This window comes from Hemicordylus capensis, chromosome 5 (genome assembly GCF_027244095.1).
Source record: "Hemicordylus capensis ecotype Gifberg chromosome 5, rHemCap1.1.pri, whole genome shotgun sequence".
Classification (NCBI taxonomy): domain Eukaryota; kingdom Metazoa; phylum Chordata; class Lepidosauria; order Squamata; family Cordylidae; genus Hemicordylus; species Hemicordylus capensis.
The window spans coordinates 77,349,518-77,365,480 of NC_069661.1; the positions used below are offsets into that span (position 1 = coordinate 77,349,518).

The following is a 15,963-nucleotide window of genomic DNA, read 5'->3' on the forward strand; positions in this document are numbered from 1 at the left end:
TTTAATGAAATGAGCCACAAAATGGCTCCTGGACACAAAATGGCAGCCAGAAATTACCTCCGCAGTCATTTCTGGCCTTTTAGGACCTGTGGGTTTTAACCTTCTGTATCCTCAGATAGAGGCTAGGTGTCTTTTTTATACCTGAGGATATGTGGAACTCTGAATAGCAGGTTTCTCCTGTACCTACTACTAGCTATAACTACTAGCTATAACTGGTATAGCTAGTAACCTTACTCAATTCTTTTTTGCCATACCATTTATTAACTTTTTTTTCCTATCAGCAGCTATTTAAAATATATAAGGTACATTCAGAGGTATTCAGGATCTTCATATGCATATTACTAGAAAATAATTCACAGTTGTATATTACTTTCTGAAAGGCAATAATGTGGAAGTTTCCATTTCCATACTTCTAGAACCCTAGAACCTAGTTTATTTAATAGGATATTTTAAGTGATCTTTGTTCTTACCTAAATTTAGTTTACAAACCTGGATGAATGTCTGTCTTTTTCTCCTTCTTTCCATCCATCCATTACTATGCTGCACTTTCTCCAAGAGTGCAGCTGATACAGATGGAATTATCCCATTTGTTTTCAGTGTGACCTGCTAGTGAGGTAAATTAGACTGAGAGATTGTGATTTGCCCTAGATTTAGAAAAGTTCAGGAGGGAGGAGTAGATAAAAGAAAAAAAACTATATATGGACAAGGCAGCTGAACAGCCAACTAGAAATTGCTCAGCTACTAGCAAACATAATCGGAACCAAACCACACAGATAGAAAGTCCTGTTAGAAAGGCACTGTTCTAACAACAGCACTGAGAACCTTGAGCTTTCAGGGTTTGCCCGCAGCATTATTTGGAATATGCCTTTGTGAAAGAAGTTTCAAAGAAACATTTGAAAACTGAAATGAAGATGTTGGAAGCCAAGTTGATAAAGAGAGTCAAGATTTCAAGCAGGTGAAGACCTAAAAAAATGGCTCATGAACAAAAAGAGAAGGCCACACAAGGGAGGGAGAAACTTAATAGAACCACAAGGGAGTTGAGTAAAGATGTGATAAAACCTGCAGAGACTTTCAGCCTTTTGGAAGACCTGGTGGCAAACAGACAAAACACACGCACACACAAAAACCCCAAAACTACTGTGGGTTATAATAAGGTTCTGCATTTAGATTACAACAGAGAAACTTAAATATTAGGAAGACAAATTAACTGAGGAGGAAATAAAAGATGTTTTGAAAGGAGGAAAAGCACAAAATGATGAACAATTCAGGATAGCTGTTTCATGCTTTAAAAAAAAAAAAAAAAACCCTTTCCACAGAAACACCAGCCGATATGAGTCCTTTAGAAATAGGTGAAAAGCTTGACACTGCCAGTGTCATAGAAATGGGGAAAGGCAGTTTTGATTGGAAACAGGAAAGAAACAGACTAGGGAATTGACTCTGCAGCATTGCAAAAATTACGCAGCCTTTTGGGAGAAACTGTGACTGTGAGAAGAAGGGAAAAAACTAAGATGTGGATACTGCAATGAAATTATTTTACAGAAGTGTTGCCTTAGTGGCACATAAATTTAAGAGACTGTTTAAGGATAGATGGTCCTCAGTTTGGGCCTGGCATCCTTAGAACTTCTTGCTTCAACTTGCTCATTTGATTGTGGTAATCCTCTTTTCATGACATCATTCATGTTACCAGAACTGCTGCAACATGCTGGCTAGACACTTCAACTATACCCGTAGCTTCAAGTGGGGAAATTAGCTTGGTTTTATGGAGAATTTAGTTAGGCATTGCACTCAATCTTGGCTAATAGTCTAACTATGAGTCTTACCAGAAATAATTTAGCTAGAGTCCTAATTACGAGTAAATCAGGTTGGCTAGGGCCCTTAGATCTGAGCCTGGCTTAAGGCTGGCCATGAAAAGTGCTTGGGAAGTGGGGTGGAAAGAAGAGAAGTAATGATGAGACTTAGAAGGGCAAGGCTTAGCGAGGAAACTTAGAAGGGCAAGAAAATAATTTACTTATGCTTTCCAGGTAGGTTGGTGCATTCGTTGCATGTTGGAAGGGAGACTTCCTCTCGGGGAACAGGCAGGAAAGCAAAGAAGAGAAACGAGAAGTGAAGGACTACAACTCACATGTTTGAGACTCCGTAGGATAGTGATACAAACAGATTCTGAAGCTATATGCTTCAGAAGCAGGGATGCTACTGCTACACATGTGCTTTTTTAAAAAGACTGTACGAGTGTTGAACATAATGTGTAAATAGGGTTTCTGTCTGAAAACATCTCAGAAGCCCTTATATGTTATATTGTACATGTGTATAGACATGTACATTTTTTGTGAATGACATGCTTTTATCTTAAAAGTGAACATGGGTACAGGTCCCTGAAATGCAGGGTACAGATCCCTGAAATTCAGGGTACAGATAGGTAGTATACTATTGTACATGCAGTGAACATAAAACTTTGAGTAACTCTACATCCATACAGACCTGAACATGTATACACTGTACAAAGATTGTATATGTGTGGAACATAACATGCAGAGGCGTAACTGGGGAAAACGGCGCCCAGGGCAAGCTCTGCCTCTGAAATTGTGCCCCCCCCGCCCCCCCAACATCCTTACCCTATCCTTGCCAGCTCACGCCGCCGCTACCTGCGCCCTGGCCGGCGGCCCGACAGAGTCGTTGTGTGCCCCCTGAATGAACATAGAATGAACTGCGCAGGTGCGCCTCGCAGTTGGGAAGTGACGCCGGGCCAGACGGCAGGCCTCGGCGTCGCTCTGTACTCGGCGATCTGCCGCCGCCCGCCACCGCCGCGCGGTCACTAAAGGATAGGGGGGCTGACGACCTTGGTGCTCACTCCCCACAAGCCATCCCAGGGGGCACACGATGACTCCGTCGGGCCGCTGGCCAGGGCGCAGGTAGCAGGTAGCGGTGGCGCAAGCTGGCAAGGGCGTGCAGCTGCCGCCCTAAAAAAAATTTTTTTTGTGGGGAAGGGGGGGATCGGGGGGGGGGGTCATGGTACTTCTTGGCGCCCCCCCACATGGCCCACCGAGTGGCACCCAGGGCACGTGCCCTGCCTGCCCCCCCTATAGTTACGCGTCTGATAACATGTGATAAGAGCTAGAATGGTTCAAAATCAAGCCATTTCCACCAAACGTTGAAAAGTCATCACATTGATGCAGTGGTGCTAAACTCCACCAGGTGGAGGTGCTGAGTGCAGGTAGACACCATGAGGTCATTCACACAATCGAAAACTGTGTTCTACCCAGGTTTGGGAGCTGTGTGAACTCCCAATTTTTGATTGTGTGGAAGCAAAGTTAGAGGAAAACCTGGGTAGAAGTGACTGTGTGGAAGCAAGGTAGGAGGAAAAGCTACCCAGGTTTTCCTCTAACCTTGCTTCCACACAATCACTTCTACCCAGGTTTTCCTCTAACCTTGCTTCCACACAATCAAAAATTGGGAGTAGAACACGGTTTTTGATTGTGTGAATGACCTCAAAGTTTCCTGGACTAGGCTTTAAACATAGAATGGCTTCATACAACCACCAGAGTAAAGTAAGTTGGTGGGAAGGGAACCACCTGTTCCCAGTAAGCATGTGCTCCCCGCGCAAGAAGATATTTCACCTATTTTGGTTCATGTTGTCAGAAACCAGCAACCTCCAGTTCCAGAGCCACATACTCTCCGTCACCCAACATTTACCACCCAACTTCAAATGTAGATTATGTTTGCCAGGTGCCTGGAGGTAAGTGCAGTTCAGGATGGAACCATCATCATCATCATCATCATCCCTCCCACTTTCAGATTGGGCTCATCTAGGCCTTTTAAAGGCCAAAGAATCAATTCGTCAACACCTTTAGAATATTGCGCTTCAAAAAGACAGAGCACCAACTACACACTGTGGTTGTAGAAAATCATAGACAAACCTTATCCCTGGCTAATTTCTTAAAGAAACGTACTTTTCCTAAGTTCTGCTATGCCTTTACTTTGGCACGTTTAAACCTTTGGCTGTTTTAGAGGGTAGATTCTATCGTATGCCATATTCCCAACGGCTGTCCCTGCTGCTCAGGCATGATTGAGTCAGTGGAACATGTATTACTCCATTGTGTATTTGATAGAGATATACGTTCTCTTATTGGTCCAATTTTGTTACACTATCCAGGCAGGCCGGATGACTTTTATGTAAATTTTCTTCTTCCTGACTCTGATGCCGAGATTACCTATTGTGTGGCCAAGTTTTGCACCGCTGCTTGTTAACATCAGGAAAAAATAGTTAACCTTTATGTTATGTAAAGTATATGTGTTATTCTGGTGGTGGGCTGGTAGTTTAGTATTATTTAGCATCGGAGTATTTTAAGTTATGTTGCCTGTAACTGTTGATTATTGTAATTGCTGGCTGGTCGTGGTCCGTAATAAATGAATGATGAGTTCAGTAACCAGGAGTTGATGGGTTTGGATGATGCAGGAATGGACGGAAGTAGCTGCTTGTGCTGGGACCCAGTGGTCCCTGCTACCGTTCTTTCTGACTGTCATGTGAACCCATAATGAGGGTTTCTTTTGGATTAACAATGCAAAAAAAGTGGTGGAAAATGTGGAAATAAACTTATAAACTAGTATTCTGCTTTACTTGTTTCAGAAGCATTCTCCAATTTACTTGTCAGTTTTTGAAATTTAATGTAAAATATGAATGTTGATATTTAATAAATTATGTCAGAAACCATTAACTTTACATAATTTGAATTAGTGTTGCTTAATACATTTAATTACACACAAAAATGAATGGTTGCTTATGTGATATATAATGAAAGATTAACACTCTGAATTTGTAAAACATGAATTACATCCAATACATTGGTCAATGCTGTCTTACAATTCTTACTGTTTTATCCTTAAGGGCTATGGTAATACATGGCTTTGGGCCACAATGAATGTATTTTTATTTTAATGACCACTATTTTATAGAGAATTGGAGAGAATCAGCTGAAAGATAATAGGATTGTGATTTTAATAACACTAGTGATATAACCTTCAGGTTTGGAGGGACAGAAAGAAACCCTCTGAAATTTTCATCTGTATCCCAGTTGAGTAGATGAGGTTTGCGTGCAGCATCTGTATTAGCTTTTCATGCCAGTGCAGTATCATTACAAAAATTTCTGACTAATAAAAATTCCTTTCACATTTGGCCTTATCTAATTTTGTTAATTAAATACCACATGTTATATTCAAAAAGGTGTGCATTCTCTGCATTCAAAGACTAATGATGCGACACATTACATATCTTCTAATCACCAGCAATTTTTCCTTGACCGAATTGTAATGGAGACTTCAGTTCATTCCTTAATAATTTATAGGCAAAATTAAAAATAACATGAGCTGTAGCCTGCAGAGGTTCAAATGCAATGGGGGAAAGCACATGCTTTGCATACAGAAGGTCGTAGGTTAAATCCCTGGCATCTCCAGCTAGCAGAGAGAAAGAACCCTGTCTGAAACCCTGGAAAGCCACTGCCAGTTAGAGCAGATAATATTGACCGAGATGGAGCAATGTTCTGACTCAATATAAGGCAGCTTCATATTTAAAGCAATGAGGATGAAGACCCATGTTTTGCAATCAGAAAGATTTTATAACACTGCTACATATTTGAAGACTACAATTCAAAACATGTTCTGTTGACAATAGCTACATCTTGATGGATCCTTTTTATGGGTGCCAGAGCATGGTCTACGGGCACACAATATAGCCATCTTGCTGAAGTTAAGCAGGTCTTGGTGTGGTTAGTGCCTGGATGGGAGATTCATGTATGCCATCTTTGGGGATGGGGCTGTAGCTCAGTGGTAGAGCATCTGTTTTACATGTAGACAGTCCCAGGTTCGCTCCCTGGCATCTTCAAGTAGGGCCAGGGAAGAATCCTGCCTGAAACCTTAGAGGGCCACTGCCAGTCAGCGTAGATAATACTGACTTAGTTGTACCACAGATCTGATTCTGTAAAAGCCAGCATCCTATAGATATTGAAGACTATTTGTCAAATCAAACACACTTCAATTTCTTATTTCAGTGAAGCTTGTTTTGTGTGAAAGCATTGCTCAATCGATAATATCCAAAGTGTCCAACACAGGAAGTTGTCCTATATTGAATCAGGTCATTGGTTGATCCAGCTCACTATTGTATTTCCCAGTCAGGGTCTTTCCCAGAACTACCTGGAGATGCAGGGATTGAACCTAGGACCTTCTGCATGCAAAGCAGCTGCTCTTCTTCTGGACTGCATCAATTTAGGCTTGACGCAATAATTAGCTTATTGCTTAAATATAATGAGAAGGGCTGAAGCAACGTGACAAGTTACTTTAAACATGTCATTTGTCCCCTGTGTGCTTGGTTTCTTTTTGTTAAGCATCAGCCATGGAAGGCTCAGCAGGTCAGGACTTGATAGGGTAGAGGGAAGCTCTTTTCACCCTCTGAGGTCCCATACGAGTTCTCCCATGTGTTTGCTATTTCCTCCAGGAGGAAAGCTCCTACTGGTGTCAATGGGAGCTTCACTGCAGGGGATATAGCATCTATTGGGTAGGGGGGATGAAAAGCTGGCCCTATCTTCCCTTTTACTGGAAATGTTCCTTTAAGAACTTCTGAGCTCACTTAATTAATTCCTTGCTGCCACTATCCTAACTCCTTGTCAGGAAAAAAACTCAAGTTTCACCTTGGCTACTTGTTTGTCTTTTTCCAATTCTTTCCTTGTAGCTTTCTGACTGTGTTATAAGGTTACTTCTTTGGTAGTGTGGTGTGGCTTTAGGCACAAGGGAACTCTCTATAAATTGGAAATCTACAGCAGTTTAAAACAAATAACCAGGTTTTACTATTTTGTTCATTTTCTGACAACTGTAGACAAAAAAATGTTATAACACTTACCAAAATCTAATAAGCATTTGAAGGGCAGGCTTTTTAGGTGGAGGGTGGGTGATATATCCAGACCTGAATACCTTTCCCAGTCTGATCTGACTATTTTCTAGCCTTTTTCAACTATGGTTGTACTTCAGATAAATATTTTTCTCAGGTAGTTAGATTCATTCATTCATTCACTCATTCATTCATTCATTCGATTTATATGCTGCCCTTCCAAAAATGGCTCAGGGTAGTTTACATGAAAGCAAAAACAATTAAAATCAATTAACAATTAAAATAAAAACTATAGAAACAGCATAAAACCAATTAACAGTCAAAACATTTAAACATTTAAAAACCCTGGAGAACCATGCCAAACATTTACAACAGTTAAAAACCCTGGAGAACCATGCCAAACATTTACAACAGTTAAAAACAATTTACAACAAATTAAAAATCCTGGAAGTCCGGGCCGAACAGGCTCTCCTGAAGGGCAACAATGAACTCAGATTATGGATTTCTGTAATCTTTTCAGTCTTTCTACAATCACCAGCTCCATACAAATGTTCCCTTATAAATGTCAAGTGCTTCTGGAGTTTTCCCTTATAGACTCCAATGTGCTCTTATGAACTCTAACTTCAGTGGTGTAGTGACTGTTAGGGATGTGCAAACCGGTCCAGTGGTTTGGGGGGTTGGTTTGGGGATTTGGAGTTGAATCGAACTCCCCCCCCCCGCTTCTCTACGGCCTGTTTGCGGCTGGTTTGCAATTTTTTTAAAAAAATTAAAAATCATTTTAGTTACCTACTGACCCTTTGGGGGGCTTCCTACAGGCTGTGGGGGTGTCTGCAAAATTTCCCCTGCCCCCCCGGCCTCTATAATCACCGCCGCAGCCTGCCAGGCTGTTATTTTTTGGGCCTCCATAAATCGGCACGGTGGCCATTTTGGAGGCCTCTGCACATGCGCAAATGGCCCAGGGCCTCACAGAGACCATTTGCGCATGTGTGGTGGCCATTTTATTTTATTTTATTTTAAAAATGGCCACCGCGCATGCACAAATGGTCTCTGCAAAGCCCTGGGCCATGCCAGGCCCCACAGAGGCCATTTGCGCATGCAAAGCAGCCTCCAAAAATGACCACCGCGCTGATTTACGGAGGCCCGAGCAGGCACTGCCGGGCCATGGCAGTGATTTTAGAGGCTGGCAGGGGGCAGGGGAATGTTCACAGACACCCCCCCCCACACACACACAGGAAGCCCCACAGGAAGCCTATAGGAAGCCCCCCCAAGGTTCAGAAGGTAATTGATTTTTTAAAAAATCACGAACTCCCCCCGGACCTGACTGGACTGGAGGGGTTCAAAGGGGAACAGGCCCAGTCAGGTTTGAGTCCGGTCTGGACTTGAACCGAACTAGGCTAGCTGGTTCTGTGCACACTCCTAGTCACTGTTGGACAAGGGGCAACAAAAGCCTGGGGCCATGGGTCTCTGGTGGGGATCACCTCCCTATCCCTTACTGTGCCCTTGCCACTGGCCATTCATTGGTTTTGGAGCATGTGAAGATGGGCAGTTCATATCATCATCCCCATATCCGGTTACAGGACATACTGAGAATTAGACATTGTCGTGGGTGTATTCTCAGCTTGTTCAGATGAACATAGTGGGTGGAGGACATTTTCATCTGAACTGGTCCACTCTATCACTCCTCCCTCCCTCCACATTCTATACAACTCTACCAATCCTCTAACATCAACATATTAATGCTGCAAGGCCCATTTTGCCAAGGGTGACACGTGTGTTTGTGTGTGTGTGTGAGTGTGTGAGAAAGAGAGAGAGAGAGAGAGAGAGAGAGAGAGAGAGACCAGGAGCTCCAAAGACAGGTTAGTTTGGCTGACTGTTAAAATTAAAAAAACCAAAGATTATACACAGACGCATATACGCACGCGCGCACGCGCGCGCACACACACACACACACGGAAAGCTACTAGTGCATGTGCAACACTGTCATTAATGAAACATGTTAAAAGTTAACATCACCTTACAAATAGTACTGTAGTAAAATTGCAGTCATTTGCAGCCTGAACAGCTCTGGGTTATGAATTTCATCAGCTGATTGCCAATTACTGCTAAAATGGTTCTTTATTGCCAATTATTCCTTACCTTCCTAATTTTCTTAAATTGATGTGTTCTCATGGTAAATTTCATAGGTGTTTTAAAAGCTGCTTGGAACAGATGCTATCCTTCCAGGATACCATTTCTGTTACTTCTAATTTTCTCTCAAATTTGCATATGGACTATTTTTTAAAATCTAGAGCTTTGATCTCTTACAGACTGAAACGCTTGTGAGAAATGAGTGATGAAACAATTTCTCATTGATTGCCAACTCAACAACCACCTGCTTAAAAATAAGAATAAGAATAAGAATAAGAATAAGAATAAGAATAAGAATAAGAATAAGAAAGAAACAGAGGGTTTAATACTGGCTGTGCAAGAACAGGCACTAAGAACAAATGCAATAAGAGCAAAAGTAGAAAAATCAACCACAAACAGCAAGTGCCGCCTTTGTAAAGAAGCAGATGAAACAGTGGACCACCTAATCAGCTGTTGTAAAAAGATTGCACAGACTGACTTCAAACAAAGGCATGACAAGGTAGCAGGGATGATACACTGGAACATCTGCAAAAAATACAAGCTACCTGTAGCCAAAAATTGGTGGGACGATAAAATTGAAAAAGTGGTCGAAAATGAAGATGTAAAAATATTATGGGACTTCCGACTACAAACAGACAAACATCTGCCACACAATACACCAGATATAACTGTAGTTGAGAAGAAAGAAAAACAAGTTAAAATAATTGACATAGCAATACCAGGGGATAGCAGAATAGAAGAAAAAGAAATAGAAAAAATCACCAAATACAAAGATCTACAAATTGAAATTGAAAGGCTGTGGCAGAAAAAGACCAAAATAATCCCAGTGGTAATTGGCGCCCTGGGTGCAGTTTCAAAAGACCTTGAAGAGCACCTCAACACCATAGGGGCCACAGAAATCACCATCAGCCAATTACAAAAAGCAGCTTTACTGGGAACAGCCTATATTCTGCAACGATATCTATAACAACTGACAATAAAATTCTGGCATCCCAGGTCCTTGGGAAGGACTCGATGTCTGGATAAAACAAACCAGTCAATAACACCTGTCTGACTGTGTAAACAAGAAATAATAATAAAAAATCTGGATGAATTTTAAATTTTCTTTAAATATATTCCAGAAGATTTTAAGACCTCTTTAATGTGTAGGTAAATCAAAAATCTTACAAACTGAGCAAACGTGTTTCAATGTTAAAACATAATTGACAATGCTCTATGACAATGAGGGTTTTAACACTGAAAAACATTTGCTCAGTTTGTAAGAAATCTTAAAATCTTGTCTGGAGTAAGGTAGAATGTGTATACCACCACCACTATATCATATTATCTTATTTAAATTTATTTTTACTTTCCTCAGGATCCTATAATGGGAAAAACTATAAACATTTTGGAAATACATTTCTGTTCTCTCTCTGTCACACCCCTAAGTACAGCCTTCAGCATTCAATTTCCTGGTTATAGATATACCCGTACCACAGGGCTTGTTCAAGTGATATCATCTGCTGGCTCCACCAACATGTGAGGTAGGTGAGGCCACTGGACAGTATCATATGAACTGGCCCCTTTTGTCATGTGGGATAAACAACCATTATATTTTCAATATTAGCCCCCATAAGGTTTTTTCCCCCTTCCAACAAGCAACAGTTATAAAGATCTTTATTTAATAAATTTTATCCCCACTTTCAATCCTAGTTCTCAAGACAGTTTATAACATTACATGAGATAATCTAATATTCAATAACCATAAAAGAATAACAGATACAATAAAACATAACTAACAAGGTTTGGATGCCATGTTGTTTTTAATCCAAATACAGGATGTTCCAGTGACTCAGTCATCTGTGCTGGGATGAATTTCAGTTCTCTGTGGCCTGGTGACAGGAAGAGGTGTGGTCTACTCTGTATGTTTGTGATGTGAGTGGTATTAGAAAGCAGTTGTGGATGAATAGAGTGCTATCCATGGCATAAAGCAGCTTTGATTGGTAAGCAAGCTATGACACTTCCTCGAAAAAAATGTCACTTGGGCACAGTGATTATCTGGTAACATACATGTTAGATGCTTTATGGGCTACTTAGGAAGACTGTTCAGAAGCTTTAGACGATAGCTGGTTCAGACGATAGCTCAAAGGCTGATAACCGGAACATTATTTACAAGTGAGCACATTTTGTCACAGTCTTGATGAATCCTTGACTAAAGCAATTCTACAAAAATTCTGGTCTCATCGACGATCTACTCTGAGCTTTCAAACATCCTGGGGGAAAAAACCACAACTTCCCAGCATGCCCTATGAAGCAGCTCAAGGCAAGGAAATTTCTGGAAATGCCACAGACCTAGGCTAGAAACTAGTGAACATTTTCACCCCAATATGTTATGGTGAAGTTTGCCCTGCTGGAGGCTTTTGGGAAGGAAGCTGGATATTTTCATGGGAAGGGACCACAAACATATTCAAAGTTTTTGGACATGAGGAAGCTGCTTATTGGCTGTGACATATTAGGCTTGTTTACACCACCGTTTGAATATACATTAGGTTTAATGTGGGTTACCAACACTGAAGAGATTGTGTGAAACATGCCAAGGTGGGAGTATTGAGCCATAAACCACCTTGGCATGGGTTCACACAATCACTTCAATGTTTAAACATGAAGCCTAGATTCAAACAGTTTTGTGAACAAGCCTACTGGCTTTTTAATGTATTTTAAAACTGAAAGGCACTGCTGTTTCTGTAGATGGTGGTGCTGTCAGTGCTTCAAACTACTCCCCTTCCTTGCCATTGCTAGCCACCATTTTCTTGCACAGAAAATGGTGACCAGCAGTCAGGAAGAGTAACACTGCTTGATGTGCCTATTGCCTCTGCCATCCACAAAATAATGGCATCACTGAATATGTGTTGGATGTAATATGTGATCTCTGTCTACATACGTTATACATAGATTGTACATGGATTACAATCTATGTGATTGTAATTACTGGCTGCCTTTGTACGTGGTCTGGAAACTGCAGTTGGTCCAGGATGTGGCAGCCGGGTTGATCTCTGGGGCATCTAGGACAGATCATATTACTTCTGTGTTGAAGAAACTACACTGGCTGCTGATACGTTTCTGGGCAAAATACAGGGTGCTGGTTATTATCTGTAAAGCCCTAAACAGCTTAGGCCCTGGGTATTTAAGAGAACGTCTTCTTTGCCATGAGCCCCACCGCCTGTTAAGATCATCTGGAGAGGTTTCTCTGCAGTTGCCGCCAACTTGTCTGGTGGCTACTCGGGAACGGGACTTCTCTGTTTCTGCCCTTGGCCTTTGGAATGTGCTCCCTGTTGTAATAAGAGCCTCCTCAGCTCTGGCAACTTTTAAAAAGGCACTGAAGACACACTTATTAACCCAGGTGTTTAGTTAGATTTATAGTTTTAATATTTTTAATATTGGGTTTTAATGTTTTAAATGATTTTACTTGTAAACTGCCCAGAGATGCTAATTTTGGGCAGTATAGAAATATTTTAAATAAATAAGTAAAGTGTACCGAAGACTGTAATGATAGGCAAGCTGAGGCAATCATGAAAAAGCTGGAGAGGAGACATGAGATGCGGCAAGCAAATGAGAGACAAAATGTATCATTTTAGTAAAAGGTGTTTAAAGTCTGATCCACCACCACTAACTTCAGCCTGCATCTTGGCTATGATGCCAGAATCAGACTATATCTATTGCATGATTATTAACAAATAACAAAACCCTGCCAAGTTTGCATCAGAATGATCACAGGGAGTGTTTAAATGGCATAATAATACTGCACAGCTCTCTTCATCAGTTTACAGTAATATAGAGAGATAGTAATGTCGTTTTCAGGACCATATCAGGGACAGGGAGGGTGGGTTGGGTGGTAAAGGCGGGGTTGAATCAGCCTCTCCACCTCACTGCCGATGAGAGAGGAGCTCCTCTTTGGCACTCCATCACATAGCTACACAATCTGTGCTGCTTCTAACAGTGCGGATTGCTGGAGGCTGGGAAAACAAGTCCTGGCCTCCAGAAATCCCACAATGCACTGCATGATAAGTATGGTGCACTGGCAGACCTCCCCGTGAATTGGGTACTTGGGCTGCCCAATTCACGGTTTGGGGGGGGGGGGACTGCCAGTGCACCATGCTCATCTCAGAGTGCATGATGGGATTCTTAGATGCCAGACCAGTTTCCACGGCCTCCAGCGATCCGCCCAAGCACACACACAATCCTGAACCTGGCTGGTGTTGAGGGTGTGCTCATGTCTTGTAACCCTGGTTAAGGGCCGGGGTTAAAAGTCAAGATAGCCTGGTGGAAGCACCAGGATCGGGCAAATCTGGTGCTCCACATGAGCAGTCCAATCCAGGCAGGGCTGCCCCTGCATGGATTGGGCTGATCGTGTGCATAGCCTCAGTATCGTGTAAATAGGAGAATGCAAGTTGAATCTACTTTGTCGCATTCCCAGCTCAGCCGACTGATTCATGTGACTTCAGGCAAGTCTGTGTTCTTCAGTTTGTCCTTTTCTGTAATGATCACTGTAAGACATGTGAAGAAATTTGAATAATTATAAATCAAGTGCTCTGGGAATCTCAGATGAAAGGCATTTTAGAAAAGCAAGATATTCTTGCTTGTCTTTGCAGTTCGGTAATGAAACAGAACTCTGCAATTTTTGAGTCCCTGCTCTCTCATTTAATCATAGCTGAATACTACTTTTGGGTTTCAGCAGTTACTTGGAGTGTCAAAGTCTCTGTTGCAGTGAGTGGTGGGCCATATAGAGCTCATGGTGAGTAATGTAAGATTGCCTTCAGCAGGCCACCAAACAGATAAGACTTATCATATAGAATAACACACCTAGTCTGTGAACTTGAGTTAGTTATGCAGTTAGCTCTAGGAAACACATTCTTTGAAAATGATGAAATCTTTCATGGTGCTTTGTTAGGGGAAAAGTGGTTTCTAAGGAATTCAAGGAACACAGAGAATTAATAAATACTAGACTAGATGAAATGCATAAAACTGTACTAGAGTAACAGCTTGTATTGTCACTGACATAGCAAAGATATTTGAGTCCATACCCAGTGATGTCCAACCTGAAGCTCTGTAGTTGTCATTGGACTACACCTCCCATCATCCTCCCATCATTGCAGAAGAAGGCAACCAAGACTATCAAGGGCCTAGAGCACCTTTCTTATGAGGCTAGGCTACAACACCTGGGGCTATTTAGTTTAGAAAAAAGATGACTGCAGGGAGACATGATAGAGGTCTATAAAATCATGCATGGTGTGGAAAAAGTGGATAGAGAGAAATTCTTCTCCCTCTCACATAACACTAGAACCAGGGGTCATCTCATGAAATTGATTGCCAGGAAATCTAGGACCAGCAAACGGAAGTACTTTTTCACACAACGCATAATCAACTTGTGGAATTCTCTGCCACGAAATGTGGTGACAGCCAACAACCTGGATGGCTTTAAGAGAGGTTTGGATAACTTCATGGAGGAGAGGTCTATTGACGGCTACTAGTCGGAGGGCTGTAGGCCATCTCCAGCCTTGGGGACGAGGTGCCTCTGGGTACCAGTTGCGGGGGATTATCAGCAGGAGAGAGGGCATGCCCTCAACTCCTGCCTGTGGCTTCCAGCGGCATCTGGTGGGCCATGGTGCGAAACAGGATGCTGGACTAAATGGGCCTTGGGCCTGATCCAGCAGGGCTGTTCTTATGTTATGTTCTTATCCCCAGCATCAGTGACCAATGGCCAGGGATTATGGGAGCTGTAGTCCAACAATAGCTGGAGGGCCTCAGAATGGTCAGCTTTGCCATGAGCAATCATTGCTAAAAGTAGGATAAATTTTCTCATAGTCACATGCTTGTATAAAGTCAGTGGCAAGGAGAATCTGAAATGGATAGTCATAGAGGCTCTCCACACAAGCAGTGTGGAGAGCCTGCAGGGGATCTGTGGGGAGAGTGGACTTGACCCGCTCTCCCCGCACATGAGCACACAGCTCGCCTTGGGCAGCCGGATCGGCCACCCACACGATTACCAGCTCTGTCACGGAGCCGGTAGGGGCAGCAGGGATTGGGGGGCCTCCTGGCCCCCGGAAGTCCCAGAATGCCCCACACGAGTGTGTGGGGCATTCTGGGAAGCCCCGACTCCAGGAGGCTTGTAGCCTCCTGGTCAAGGGTCTCCTCATTAGTTGCCGTGGTGCAGTGCTATGACATGACTGCACATGATCAGACAGATGGGGTTAGCGGAGCGCTCACTCCGCTAACCTTGTTTAAGGGGGAGGAATTAAGTGGGCTTCTTGGCGGGAGCCACCATGTGGCTCCCGGTGGTTCACACGCACGCTAGAAACCAGGCTGGGCTCCTTTAGCTCGGTTTACAGTACGCGTGAGAATAGCCTCATAGCCTTGCTTTGTTTTGTTCTGAAAAGGGCTTATTCCTAACTAACTCTTGTTGAGATCAGTGTCTGCTGCTCTCAATGAGTACCCAGAATGTTGGGGGGCAATATGCTAAATCATTGTAAACCACTTAGAGAGCTTCCAGCTATAGAGCGGTATATAAATGTAAGTGCTATTGCTATTGCTATCTATTTCCTCCAGAATGCCAGGCCTTTCACATGGATTGTGACTTTGATTTTGTTTCCAATAATCTATCTATCTATTTTATTTTCTCACATGTAGTGCAGTGAAATGTGGGTGGTTCAGCACCGTTCATACTGCAGCATGTGTCTAAAACACTCAGGGCTGTCCGTAGGGTGAGGCGACTGGGGCAATTGCCCCAAGTGCTGGCACAGGCCCTGCTCTGGGCACACTGCAGTGCAGCCTGCCCTCCTCTCTCCCTCAGTCCCAGCCACTGATCTTTCCCCACAGCCTAGCCGGAGCCGGTCATTTGTATCTGTGTGAAGCTTGAAAGGCTCCCAGGCAAGCTGCTAGAACTCTGTCTCTGTGCTTCTCAGCTGTTCGGGGCTTCCAAAAAGGCC

The 15,963-nt window shown here is 42.7% G+C and overlaps 2 protein-coding genes across 8 annotated transcripts in view; both read left to right on the forward strand.

Moving 5' to 3' along the window:
• The window catches only part of GALNTL6 (polypeptide N-acetylgalactosaminyltransferase like 6), an 818,464-nt gene that overhangs the window by 100,452 nt on the left and 702,049 nt on the right, over nt 1-15,963 (forward strand). The gene's annotated exons all lie outside the window — the stretch shown is intronic.
• Nucleotides 8,138-10,044, forward strand: LOC128327289 (uncharacterized). Its single transcript, XM_053255927.1, has 2 exons — nt 8,138-8,152; nt 9,181-10,044. Exon 2 carries the CDS (start codon nt 9,207-9,209, stop codon nt 9,966-9,968), a length of 762 nt encoding a protein of 253 aa, XP_053111902.1. The 5' UTR covers nt 8,138-8,152; nt 9,181-9,206; the 3' UTR covers nt 9,969-10,044.